This window comes from Hippichthys cyanospilos, chromosome 3 (genome assembly GCF_059441005.1).
Source record: "Hippichthys cyanospilos isolate Australia breed blue-spotted pipefish chromosome 3, RoL_Hcya_1.0, whole genome shotgun sequence".
NCBI lineage: Eukaryota > Metazoa > Chordata > Actinopteri > Syngnathiformes > Syngnathidae > Hippichthys > Hippichthys cyanospilos.
The window spans coordinates 24,281,055-24,294,397 of record NC_142371.1 but is presented as its reverse complement, the minus strand read 5'-3'; the positions used below and the strand labels follow the sequence as shown (position 1 = coordinate 24,294,397).

The window sequence follows — 13,343 nt, the reverse complement described above, 5'->3', positions numbered from 1 at the left end:
TTCGCTCCCAACCAGCCGCACAGTTGTTTTGTCAGGATATTTGTTGGTGTAATCAGAGCAGTAGGGGTGAACTGCCATTTTTGTTGTACCTTTTCTTTTCTCCTGTTTATGGAAGCTAGGGAGGTAAGCATATTGTCTTTTGGTTGTTTCTTTTGTTAGGTTAGCTTAGTTATTTCCCAGACAGGACTGTTTGTTTGTTGTTTTGGCCTTGGTTCAGCCTGAGTTAATTGCTCCTATTTTCGTAACCCCTTTTTATGTAAATAAATATATCTTTTGTTTGCCAAACACCTGGTTGGTCTGCTGGCAGCTTGGGAGTTGGGGAAGGCGGGGCCTTTTGCTCATGTTGTGTCCTAGGCCCCTAGACTGTGACATAACAGTAAATATGATATTGTAAGCACAAGATCAAGTCTTTTGCATGTCGGCATCCTAGTGACACTGTGACGACATTTTAGTGACACCGACCAATAGCAGATAAGCATCTCAGTGACGCCCTGCAGCACAGGCAGTTTGACACAAACAGAAAATAAGAGCTATTACCTAAAAACACCTGAAGAGGGAGGCAAAACAACATAAACACAGACAACCCCACAGGTCGTGACAGTTCTTGATGCCGTAAAACGGGATGAATGCCATTAAGAGGGGACAAAAAAACGTAGTATTCCACTTTGTAATGTGAAAAAAACATAAGACAGGGACGCCGTAAACTGGGGTCCACTCTTTTGGCTAACCGACGGTAAGAAACTTGCACAAAGTCATAAGAACACATTAGAACAGTATTGAAACAGCTACAGAACATGAAAAAAAATGCTTTTGGAGAAAAGCATTGGACTAAAGACACAGTAGGAAATGGAAACATGGAGAAAGTATGAAAATGTGGAATTAGGACAAAGGATTTGGGACATATAGAGGAAGTAAAGAAAATGTAGGGATTAGACAAAACTAATGTCACACCTACAGGAAGTGAAAAATGAAGAAAATGTGCCGTCGCAAACAGGGCTCCAACCCGTGTGTGTTGTGTCGTTATATAATTGAGTTATATGCAAACAGGACCTTTCCTCAAGGGCCTGTGCGGCACTGAAGAAAACAAACACTTGAATTAAACAAACCCGATGGCTTGCATCCAAAACTTTAAGCACTTGCTCAGAATGTGATAAATCTTTACAGTGTACGCAAATTTAGCACCTAGAAGCAGTTGTGCCCTTTCGTCCGAGATGCAATCTGTTGCTTGACTGGCTCGGTCCACTCCGAGCTGTTTGCAATTAGGAGAGCATTATTTCTCAGCTTCGACACATGGGGGGAGTCTGGCCAAAAGTATTGGGACACCCACTGCAGGGGACTTTGGATTTTAAAATGTGGAACTTGGACACTTGCAAGAAGTGAATAGTGGATATCATTGAGAATTACGAAACTATCGGGACAGCTCCAGAACAACAAAAAATATAGAGTTTTGAGAAATGTAAATAGAAATACAATAGATCCTCTTTTGCTGTATGCAATTGCCGTATTTTCCGCACTTTAAGGCGCACCTAAAAGCCTTCAATTTTTTTCAGAAGCTGACTGTGCACCTTATAATCCAGTACGCCTTGTACAGTACATAAACCTCAAATTTTCAATTCAAAACGAAAAAATAAAATAACTTCATTGCCGTGTACATTTTTACCCCTGTATTTCAGTTATGAATGCATTTTTTACAATTATTTTCTTATAACACACGGTTAGAAATTTTAAAATGCTATATATGCTCCAATTTTGAAGCAATTTATAAGGGGACAAGGCACAAAATAAAGTTCTGTAAAATAATGCGTAATTTAAAAAAAAAATCATAAACTCTTTTTAAAACAACATATTTAAAGGTTTTTGTTTGCAATCTGATTTAAAAAGATTGAAGTTTAATATTTAGTTGAATCATAATTTTGTTCTTTTAAACTTTTGGTTCGTCTTAGCATTGAGATAAACAGTCTTTTAATATTATCAAGAGTTATTTTTTCCCCATTCTTCAGATATTACGTTCCACACATCATCTTCATTTATAATTTCTGATTGTCATAATCAGAATTATCATGTCTTTGATGAGTTATATGATTTTGTTGACATTCTGTCCATCAAGTGGAGGCTCAACACAAACTTAGCCACTATTGTAGCTTCTATTCTGTGCACCTTATAATACAGTGCGCATTATACATGAAAAAGATTTTAGAATGGGCCATTCATTGAAGGTGCGACTTATGATCCGGCGTGCCTTATAGTACGGAAATACAGTCGGCATTGATGGCCGAAAGCCATTTATGTGTCATGTTTTGCTTAACACAGCCTGGTTTTTTGATTGTTTTTTAATGGGCAGACACGCGGCTGAACGGGACGCCCTCGGCTTGCTAATGAATCAACACGTCTGCAACAAGTCATTTTCTAATTGAAGTCGGTCGCAGCTCGTGTGCTCGTTATTGCCGTTGAACTGAAAGAATTAATTCACAACGTACACCCCCGTCACTGCCTCATTCTTTTATCACTTTGCACTGCCGCCTGTGTTTTTGCTTCAGTCTTTTGCTCCCACCCGCCGCCGCCATCATCATCATCAACCTAGCCTCCGCCTTCACTGCATGGAGCCGCACTCGTCTGCCTTTCCGATTTGAGAACAGCCGTTCTCAGGCCCCCGCTGTTCTCCTGTTGTTCCCCCCACCCCCGCATCCCTCAAGTTCAGGATGAGCAGAGAGCCAGCGGAGGAAAAAGAGTTGGGTAGCGGGCATTCCTTCCTCATGCCCAGTGAGAGAAATATGAGCTGTGTAAAATAATAAGCGTGCCAGGCAAAGGCCTAGATATACAAAGTTGGAAGCAATCTTTTATCCGAGATTTTTCTTCTAATAAGCATGTCTACCAATTGCAATTTTGTTAAAGCATACCCGTGACGCTCAGAAGGAAAAAAATGTAGTTTATCCCCCCCCCAAAAAATAAAAAATAAAAAATAAAAATTGCTATGTTAGTTCACTGGCTGTATTAATATGGCGTTATATTTGTGCCGCAATTGCGAGCGCGCCCAAAAACATTTTGAGCGCAGAAAAAAAACTGAGCGAGCAAAAACGGATGTTGAGCGCAGGAAAAAAACTATTGAGCGCGTAATGATAAGAGTTTGAGCGAGCGCCGGTGGATTTTGAGCACAGAAAAAGAATCAGAGCTTGTAAAAGCACACTGATTGACAGCTTGCTATCCAATGAGATTGACGTACAAGCAATCAACTACCTGTGCGTATCAAATTCGCCAGCAAACAAAATCCTGCGCAAAACGAGTCTTTCAAGGGTCCGGGAATGACCCTAGAATAGAAGCGATTCAAATCAAAATGGCAGACTTGTGGTATCTTTTCAGGCACGGCTTCCTAAGTCTTTTTCCGGGCTCGCTCATTAACTGATACTCGTGCCTAGCAAATTTCATATTTGTCAGTGAATCTGGCTTCAGGGGCTGAGTTTAAAATACGAATCCACAGTGCGCAACGGAGCCAATTGCGGTGTACTCGGGCCTTTATAAGAGGAGAGTGAGAGGGGGACAAGACAGGTAATGAGAATGTTGGGGGGGTAAGGCAGCGGAAAGAGCAAACGAGAGAGCGAGGTGAGTGAGTGAGATAGAGAGAGCGGTAGAGCGAGGGAGCACACTGCAGATCCTCGCCCACTGTCGCCAGCAGAGGAGACGACAGCGCAGGAGGGAGGACGCCATGGAGGAGCCTCTCCGGAGCCTCCGACAGCAGCTCTCCCGCTGACCACCTCCTCCTCCAGCTCCATCCTTCCCGCTCCATGTGCACGTCCTTCAACTCCTCCTGCCTCACTTCTTGACGCCTCTTTTTAGGACTACCGCTTTTTTTTCTTTCTGCAGTTGTTTTTCCTCAGCTGACCTCCCCCGTGCTGAGTGGATTTACTTTTTTTTTTTTTTTCCTCTCCCGGACCATGGGGCCGGCGGGGTGGTGGAGGGGTAGCTGGCACCTCCTGGTGTCACTGCTGCTTCTCCTGGGCTGCGTTTTTCGGCGGGGTCTCGCGCAAATGGACGATGGCGACAAGTCAGTCTACTTCTGGGAAACAGGTAGACCTGAACGTGATCTCTTGGTGTGCTAGTATGCAACTTGCGGGTGTCCCCGGGTTGCAGCTGTCAAATCGAATCAAGCAACTCGATCTGTTTTCCTTCAAAGCAAAAGTTTAAAGAAATGGTTAGGCTGTAAAGATGGACCCTGATAGCAATTCGTTGCGATCTGTTCACTGGATTACGCTTCGCTCAGGTGATGCCATTCAGGCATTAGTCCACAATGGGAAGAGGAGGAGGAAAGAGAGGGGTGAGGGGCATTTTTTTGGAGGAGGAGGATTTCTGTTATTTTTTAGGTTTTGGGGTTGGTCTATCTCTTCGGTCTTGTCCATGTGTTTTTTTTTTTTTTTTTTTTGGTGTCTTTTTTTGTTTTGGGTTCGTGCTGGTTTTTGTATTTCTACCATGTTCGGGATTTCAGTTTGTATTGTCTGAGTTCTTCATGTGTTTCTCGTCCCTTGCGTCAGTATCTTGTTAGGTTGATTGTGTCCACTTGTCCTCGTCATCCAATCAGCTCCCCGTACTATTTGTGTCTTGTCAAGGTATTCTTTGTTGTCTCTTCATTTTGGGGTGTATTTAGTTTCTCGTTTATGTTCAGTTCTTGTTTGGTCGTTCTCTTGTTACTGCAATTATTGCCACATTGGATTTTTCGTAAGTTTTCATCCTTGTTTTTTCCGAGTTCTGTGTTCAAAATCTTGTTTTGTGCTTACTGTCAGAGTCATTTCTTGATCCAGTTTTATTATGTTGTCCTAATTATTATTATTTTTTTGAGCACACCCCGCTCATTTGCCTCCCTGCATTTTGAGTCCACACCCTCTCCTACCATGCCCCACCGTGACAGCTTCTCGTTGTACTGAATGTCATTAAAGTGGCTAGGCAGGTATTGTGGTTAATTAAAGTGGCCTCACAGGGAATGCCATGGGGTAATGCTGCCACGGTGGGATTGTTGTTAGTTGGACTTCACCGTGTGAGGTTTTGTGCATCAGGTAACATGGCTACACATAAAATGTTGTTAGAAAATGACTACGCAAGGAATATGATCGTTGAAGGTGGCCACGTGGGGATCGATGTTAGCAAAAGTGGCTTCTTAGGGTTATTGTTGAATTTATTAATAACTGAGTGGGACGTTTACATACAGTATAAGATCATGTGCATTATTTGATGTGACTCCATGACGAGACATGATTTGTCATTACTTGGATTTAAAAGTGAAATATCACTGTATTTCTTTACACGGCTTGTTAGCCATGTTGTTAATTAAAATAGCTACACTTTGACTCTCGTGAGTTGAACTTTCACAAGGGAGAATGGAGTATTAGTTAACGTGGCAACACAGGGAATATATTTAGTTAAGCTGACTACATAGGGAATGTCATTAATGTGATTCATAGGGATTGCAGAACTCAGCGCAATATTGGATGAGATGTAGCGTAATTAACAGCTACTGTGCGTGTGTGTGTGTGAATGTATCAGAAGTATTTCTGTTGGCTTGGCCGTTTTTTTTTCTTTTTTCTTTTTACTAGTATGAAATTGCTGGATGTTCGTTACACAAAATAAAACGCCATGGTTGAACTTTTCGGTGCTTAAATTGACAATGTTTTGTTTTCTTTTGTTGTGTACTGTGTTAGTGTAGATTGCAACTTTTTTGTGTGTTGTAGTAGCCGTTGTTTGAAGGTTCAGAATTACTGAAACATCTATGCAAATTTCTGTTAGCCCCGCTATTGCTTTCCTATTATTTGCTAGCATGGTTAGCGGTTCTTTGTCACGCAAAATGACGTTGGTTGAACTTTTTGGTCATTAAAATATACAAAGTTGAGTCCTTTTTTGTTTTATGCTATATTTGTACTGATTGTAAATTTGTTTGTGTTTTAGTAGCATGTGTTTGATTACCGTAACGTATGGTAATATATATTAATATATAATAACAAACTTTTGTCATAAAGTCTGCCTACATGGCGAATATACGCCAATCGTGGGTGAATGTGGAATGTGTGCATCACAATTTACTGTGTTCCACCTTACTGCCCTTTCGTATTTTGCATTCAAACCATGTCGCCGTTGGATTTTGGCCCATCAAACTTCGCCCCTCTACTCCGACTTCATGCCTGTCGTGCTTTGTGGCGCTCGCGCACCTCGACGTTTGACGCAGCACGCCGCCTCTTCTTGCATCTTTAAAGAGGATGTAGCCCGCTAAGGAGATTAAAGCAGCAGGGATTTAACAAGACAGGAAAGGGGAGCGGACTTGAGGAAGGGGAGCGGCATGCAGTCGGCGGAGAAGGAGTAACTTAACCTACATCCACCCCACTCTAGGTCAGCCACGATTACGTCCCGACTCCCACGCCACACCACCTTTATTCTGCTTCTCAATGGGTGGAAAAGCTCAGAGCGCTCCGTGCTTTGAAATGTAATCCGGCTCACTGGGAGTTGAGTTGGCTTCAGTCGAACATATCGCATTGATTGCGAGCACCAGGTCTTTGTATTCCATTCACATCATTTAAGGCTAGATCCCAGTCGTTGCGTTTAATTAATTACATCCAAATTTGAATACAGAGATACCTTGATTTAGGAGCTTTTCGAGTTCTGAAATAGTCGCTCGTTCGATTTCTGGCTTTTGTGTTTCACAAATTGAGTTATACGGTCTTGATGGGTCAGTGCCCCGCTCGGGCCCCAATGGAAGTGGACTGTAACTGGCAAAATGTGCACTCAAATGTAATGGGCTCTTCCGGGGACCATCCAAAAGATTTACGGAAAGCCCTTTTTCGGCTCCCACGCCACGCCACCTTTCTGCTTCTTCTCAATGGGTGGAAAAGCTCCGGGAGGGCTCCGTGCTTTGAAATGTAATCCAGCCACTGGGAGTTTAGTTGGCCTCAGTGTAACGTATCGCATTGATTGCGAGCCCGGAGTCTCTTTCTCCCCCCCGCCGTGTATTACATTCACAAAATTTCGGGCTTTGAATGAATCCCCATCGTGTTTTTCTTTATTCTTTAAATCAAAATACTATTATGTCTGTTTGTTGTATTTTTTTTTTTTAATATATATTTTTCTCCTTTCTTTCTTGCCGTCATCTGTAAAGCGAGATGGTGTTTGTGTACATTTGTGCGCCGAGGAGGGAATATTCCTGTGGCAAGTGATGCACTGATGTTTTGCATATTGATGAGTCTGGAGCTCAAGTACGAGGCCTGTCTGAGAAACTGTGGGGAATAGGCCCTGCCTTTCCTTGCCTCCCTGCCTCGCTTTTTATTTGCTTGTGTGGAAATATCTCTTTTTGGAAGGTGAGGTGGCTCAGAGCAGTTTTGTGCTCTGAGCTCTCTATTGAGAGACAAAATCTCTGAAGGTGGTGCTGAGGATAACAGATAAAGATGAGTGAGAGTGAGAGATCCCAGGCTAACACAGCCTATGATGAAGGCAATAAAAGCATGACACACTTTTCTGGCCCCTTCGAGACACCACCTTCCATTTCTAGTTTTTTTTTGTTTGCTTTGTTTGTTTTTCAGCCACACTAGAGTGCATACCTTACCTCCGCCAAGCACAAATTCAAAGGTGAAAAGTACAGTTCTGATCACGGTTTGTCGAGTAGAAGGAATATGCTTAAACAACAACGAGATGCATCTTGAATAGCTCCCCAAAACAACACTTATTTAATGGCACACTGAATTTAAGTCATAACTAAACACTCATAAAGTCTCAAGGACCCATCTCCGAAATTAACTACAAAGTCAGCTATTTGAGTATGACAGAACCATTCTGCACAAATTCAGGACTTTTGTGATGTTAAAAAAAAAAATCTCCTGCAACACCAATTTGATCATTTGACAATTTTGGTGGACATTTAATTATCATATATCAATAATACAAAGGAGAGCAACAATGAGCCATGTATGAAGTTGAAAAGGAAGCTAAGCAATTTTCAGCAAATTTAAGGATCCTTCCATAGTTTGGAAAAATGGTTCCCCAATTCTAGTATGACAAATAGACATCAAATTGGGTGGACCTGTCTATCATAACACAATAGAAGTCTGAAGGCCATACATGATCATTCCATAGGGAATGCTTCCAAACCAGGTAGTCCTGCATATTATTGTGAGGCTTTTTTTTGAACCTACAACAGCTAATGTAGGCTAAATATAAACAATTATTAATGACTGTGGCCACAGTGCGCGGCTCTAACACTAACCCGTCGAAAACAACCTTGATTTTCAGCTACTTTACCTTGCTTATCAGCTATTTTACCTTGCTTACACTGCAGTTTTTGCACTGTATGCTCTCCGGAGAATCAACATGGGACACAACTGCTTAGCCACATCGTCATCATCAAGTCATCAAATGTTGTAATCAAACCGGGAATTCATTGTTTTACCTGTAGCAGTGCATACATGCTCCCATGACGATCTACATTCTCTCCCCGGTGTTTTGTGTGCGCTTCATTATGCTCGCCGTAGGCATGTGCTGTCAAGACCTTCCATGCTCTCAATTACATGAGCAATATCTGGCCAAGGTGTCTCACAGCCTTTTTCAGAAATTCCCTTTGCAGTTTTGAAAACATCTGAGCAAAGCGAAAAAAAAAAGAAAAGAAAGGTTTGTCATGAAACTAAGACCAACTGTAAGTCATATCTCCTCACCGTGAAAGCTCGTTAAGGCAACTGTGCCAGCGCCAAGCGAGATAACTATTTCTCTTGATTGTAGCACAGTATGAACTATGTATGCACTGCTGTATTTTGCAGATTATAAAACACTCTTTTAAACCATTGGTGTTCTAAAAAATTGATACTGCACCTTATAATCCGGTGTGCACTATAGTCTCAAAAATACAGTACTAAAGATACGGATATTGGTCATTGGGGTAAAATGTTATGATGAACCTAAACTAATCCTGTACGAGAATTCAATTGAACTTTTTGTAAACTTTTGATTTGAAATGTCAAGGTGTTAGATATTTCCCTTTTTGCTTGCTCTTCACTAATAAGGCCTTAAACGTCAAAATTCCCACTAGGGGATTGTACTTTCAATATACCAATAAATACTGTAAATCAGTCATTGCAGAGTTACTGATAGCATGTCGTTAAATGCAATGCATTTTCTCAGGTTTATATCACTTGTGCGATCTCTTGATCTAAGCAAACTTACTCTGCAATGACAAAAAAAAAAAAAAAATTGTAGTGCTCTCAAATGATTGGCCAGGGAACTGTCATTTAGCTCAAAGGACACTCTTACAAGACCCGGGCACCAATGAGGAGTGGATTTCAACTCCTGAGCAAAGTGGGTTGCAACTCTTGCCCTCATTGGTCAATTGTTGCACCAGGAGCCAATCACGTATCTTGTAAAGGAGTGCCCAGGTCTTCTAGGAGTTCCCCTTGATCGTATTGCCAGATTATGGCCAATCAGTTGAGAGTAGTACATTGTTTTTTTTTGTCATTGCGCGGAAGTTCTAGGAGTCAATCACACACGAGCAGCTGAAGAGATCGCGCAAGGAGGAAAGAAAGCTTTGGGATCCGCCTATCTTTTGTAATAAATTGTAATTTCCAGTGTAAACTCTGCTTTTTAATCATGTTTGGTCAGCTACTTGCTTCACTCTAATTAGACATCTGAGCGCCTACTGGTAGGATTACTGTGGCTCTCCGTGATCTCGACTATGTACAGCCAAATAATGTCAACTCTAAAGATTAATACTACTACAGTTACTGTATAAGATTTAATCATTCAAGATTCAAGTAAATATGTGTAGTGCAGTAGTTCAACGTCCGAGGAGTGCCGTACCGTGTGCATTCCATGATGCATTGAGAGCGCGATAAGGTAGGCGTGAAGTAGTGAGGGATCACTGTGTAATACATGGAGGTAGCTCCAAATCTGATGGTTACAGCAGTTTTGATGTTGCAGAGTTGAAATTCCTAGTTTTGAGATGTGGCACATTCATCTTTGTTTCAGATTTCAGTTCCAGATTCTTTGCACACACTTCTATTATAATTTAAACTTTTTGGCGGCTGGAAAAATGAAAGTGGAGAGCTCAAGGAGTTTGTTTTTGTAGACACCTGTCAACAATGTGTTTTTGTCAATAACTCCTGGTGAGGTGGAAACGCATTACCTCTTGTCTACACACAAATTAAGCAGTTGATGTACTCAAATTGAAGCAAAGAGTGACCTTGAAACCAAAATTCATACCCAGTCTTGAGTTTTCCACACCACCTCAGTGGCATGCAATAAGAGCGTTTAATGCTAAACTCCAAGTTCCCTGACTATGTGTCACTATCTTTGCGTAGGGAGCTTTCTCCCTTTGCCAAGCTCACCTCTCTAACGACCTGTCACATCTCGAACAGCGTTTGGGTCGTACAGCGAGAGACGTGGCAGTTCCCCGACAGGTCCGTTGTTAGCCCGCCTGCCTTCACCTGGCACCGCGGCAATGAAGGATGTCGTCTACGCTCGGTGGGTCGTTAGCGGCTGCCTCTGCAATCACCACTGAAGAGTGACGGATCGGAAATTGAGGGAGAGGCAGGTGTGACCAGTTCACAAGTTCAGCAGAGGTTGTGAATACAAATAGATCGCGTTTATTCCTTGACGTCTCCACTATATAACAGATTTGTTTCTTTAGCTACCTAGATGAATGGGCAATGCTATATGGCTAAGCCTTTTTGTCTATGCCAAACAATTGTAGGGCGTTTGGAATTTTCAGGGGGTAGATTACACTCCCCCGTTTCCACGATTAGCTGAATCCATGACCAAACAACCCCAGTTCTCAACACTCTCCAGCCAGAATGCTTATAACCTTGACAAAAAAAAAAAACACAACCCGTTTAACAGTTATTTTCAAGTCAGGCACTCAGAATAAAGCAGTCAACTGATTAAACATTACTTGTATGTAAAATCATAGATAAAAGTAAAGCCCTTCAATAAATTAAATGTACTACAGGTAGAATAAATGTAACACATAAAAGTGGGATAAATGTGACATGAAAGTAATCAAAGGTAATTGAGATATAATCAAATGTAATGAAATTTAGCAAGAGTAGAATGTGGTGCGTATCAAATCCAACAGGCTCTCACTTCAACGTACACATACCAGGGAATTCAAAGTCTGATGAACATTTCAAGTATTATCAGAAAGTTAAAAACAAAATTCAGCATGACACCAAATTTTCTGATAAACAACATTTTTAAAAGACTTTTCTCCATCATAACAACATGCACCAATTTTGTTTGAAAGAGCCAGATCTTTGTGCATTGATGATCAATTACAAGGAATTTGCACAAAAGAATCCAAATCAAAAGCCGGTATTTTAGACAGATTACCGAGACATACGTTTGCCACCCATGGTGTGAAAATTTGATTATAATTATTTGAAGAATTTTCCATGATTGAGGGGATGGGAGAGGTCCATTCAGTACTGCTTACAGCTTTCTTTTTCTCCTTTTTTTTCCTTTTTTTTTAACCAAGAAAAAAATAATGACCTTTAGAAAATGTGACACAAAAACCAAGCGAAAACACATACACACCTTTGACGTCGTAAGGACTGGGACCGAACCTGGTAGGCTAACATTTACGTCTACATTTCTGTTATTTACCAGCGTTTTGAAACCTGGTACAAATTATTGCGGCTTTCAGTCGACACAATCGCACGTGGCAAAACCTTGCTGGCAATAAAGACATTTTCAGTTTCAAACTGATATCGTCAACTCGACTAACCTCATCAGCGACCCAATTCAGTTTTGAAATAAAAGCTGTCATCTATGTGCAGCCGGAGCAAGCATTCTACTGCAATACAGCAGCTGCCAGCTATTAGAAAATAAACATACAATATGCGTGCGGTGTCTAGGCCTTTTACATTAAACATACGAGCGGGAAACTATTTCCTACCCAGAGGAGACAAAAACAGGAGTACGGCTTCATCCCCCTGCTGGGAATACCAGTTTGAGTTCGACTCTCTCTGACCCTCGTTAGCATAGTACCTGAGGTCAAACACAAACGAGTTACTTAGCAACAAATTTAGGCCACGCATAAGAATTAAGACGCGCTCCTTGGGATTTGGCGGTTCGCACTCAGCCTTGGGGCTTTATTCAAATTCTTTTTACGCCAATGTTTTTATTTCCATTCATTAGTAAGAGTGAAACTTAAGGCTAATTGATTGTTGTGACTCTCTACTGAGGGTTCAATGGGACCTTCTACGAGCGATGGAGACTTGAGTCACTGAGCGGAAAGTAGCATATATACAGTAAAAGCTTGACTCCTCGGACAGTGGGAATGCTTACCTCTTCCCAACGTCAGCTTGCTCAAAGGCTTCAAAAGGAAGATTAGTCAATGATGCAAGTGTATTTATAGTCATAACAGCACATATTTCCGCATAATCAGCATGAAACATGATACCTGAGGATCCGGGTTAGATAATGCTTAAAAAAAAAATAATAACTTGAAGTTGGTTCTGTAAAGCGTTATCACTCTTCAAAGCATTTCGCCAGGTGGCATTTTTGCAATGCTGCTCAAGATGGCGAGCCGTGGGCAACGGAATGATATTCGCACTAAATTGCTAAGCTTACCTAAGCCGTCAAATGCTGATGGCCTCACAGATGTCCAAATGATGCCTGACAAAAAATCGGAAACAAAGCGTATAGTCACTTTTGGGACGCATTATTTATTTATTACTGTACCTATAAATTCAGGTACCTGTATTTTTCTGATGACCATTTTCTTTTAATGCCAAAATTTAAAAAGAAAAAGGCCTGTCAGGGGGCAGGAATGAATCTCGACGGGCGGTTTTGCAGACACCCGAAGCTATGCAGCAGGGCCAGCTGAGCTTTCAATTCAAAAAATAGACTCACCTGCACTCAATACAGTTACCGTGCCAAGATAGCGATACTGCAGCATTAACAGCATAGTATTTAGCACAGTATCGGACACTTGATTGCAACCATGAAAAACGCTGTGCGAAAAGAAAAAAAGGTGCTCTGGTTGAAAACATCGCCTTTGCTACATCCCATAAAAGAAGTGAAAGTTCTTAATGATGCTCTCCATTCAAAAGCCGCTGTTAACTGCACAACAACCTCAAATCCACCCCTCACACGAATATGTAAACAAGCTAAATGCCGGCAGTAAACACCCGGCGACTGACAGCCTAGCGAATGAGTGTAGCGAAGCAATTTTTCACGTTCAGGCTGAACGCAGCATTACACATTGGGGTGAAGAGATAACCTGAGAATTGGCGAGCACCTTGTAGCTTGAAGGGATCCTAAACTTTTTTGGCCATATTCAGCAGTAGTATTTGTTCTATAATTCATTTTCACTTTTTCATGTAAAAGTAATA

The 13,343-nt window shown here is 41.5% G+C and overlaps 1 protein-coding gene across 1 annotated transcript in view; it reads left to right on the top strand.

Annotated features, from left to right (window-relative positions):
* The first annotated feature begins 3,682 nt into the window (after positions 1 to 3,682).
* thsd7ab (thrombospondin, type I, domain containing 7Ab) overlaps positions 3,683 to 13,343 on the top strand; it is a 110,669-nt gene continuing 101,008 nt past the window's right edge. The window contains exon 1 of the mRNA XM_088410582.1: positions 3,683 to 4,062. Within this exon, the coding sequence (XP_088266708.1) occupies positions 3,930 to 4,062 (133 nt within the window). The 5' untranslated portion in view covers positions 3,683 to 3,929. The remainder of the gene's footprint in view (positions 4,063 to 13,343) is intronic.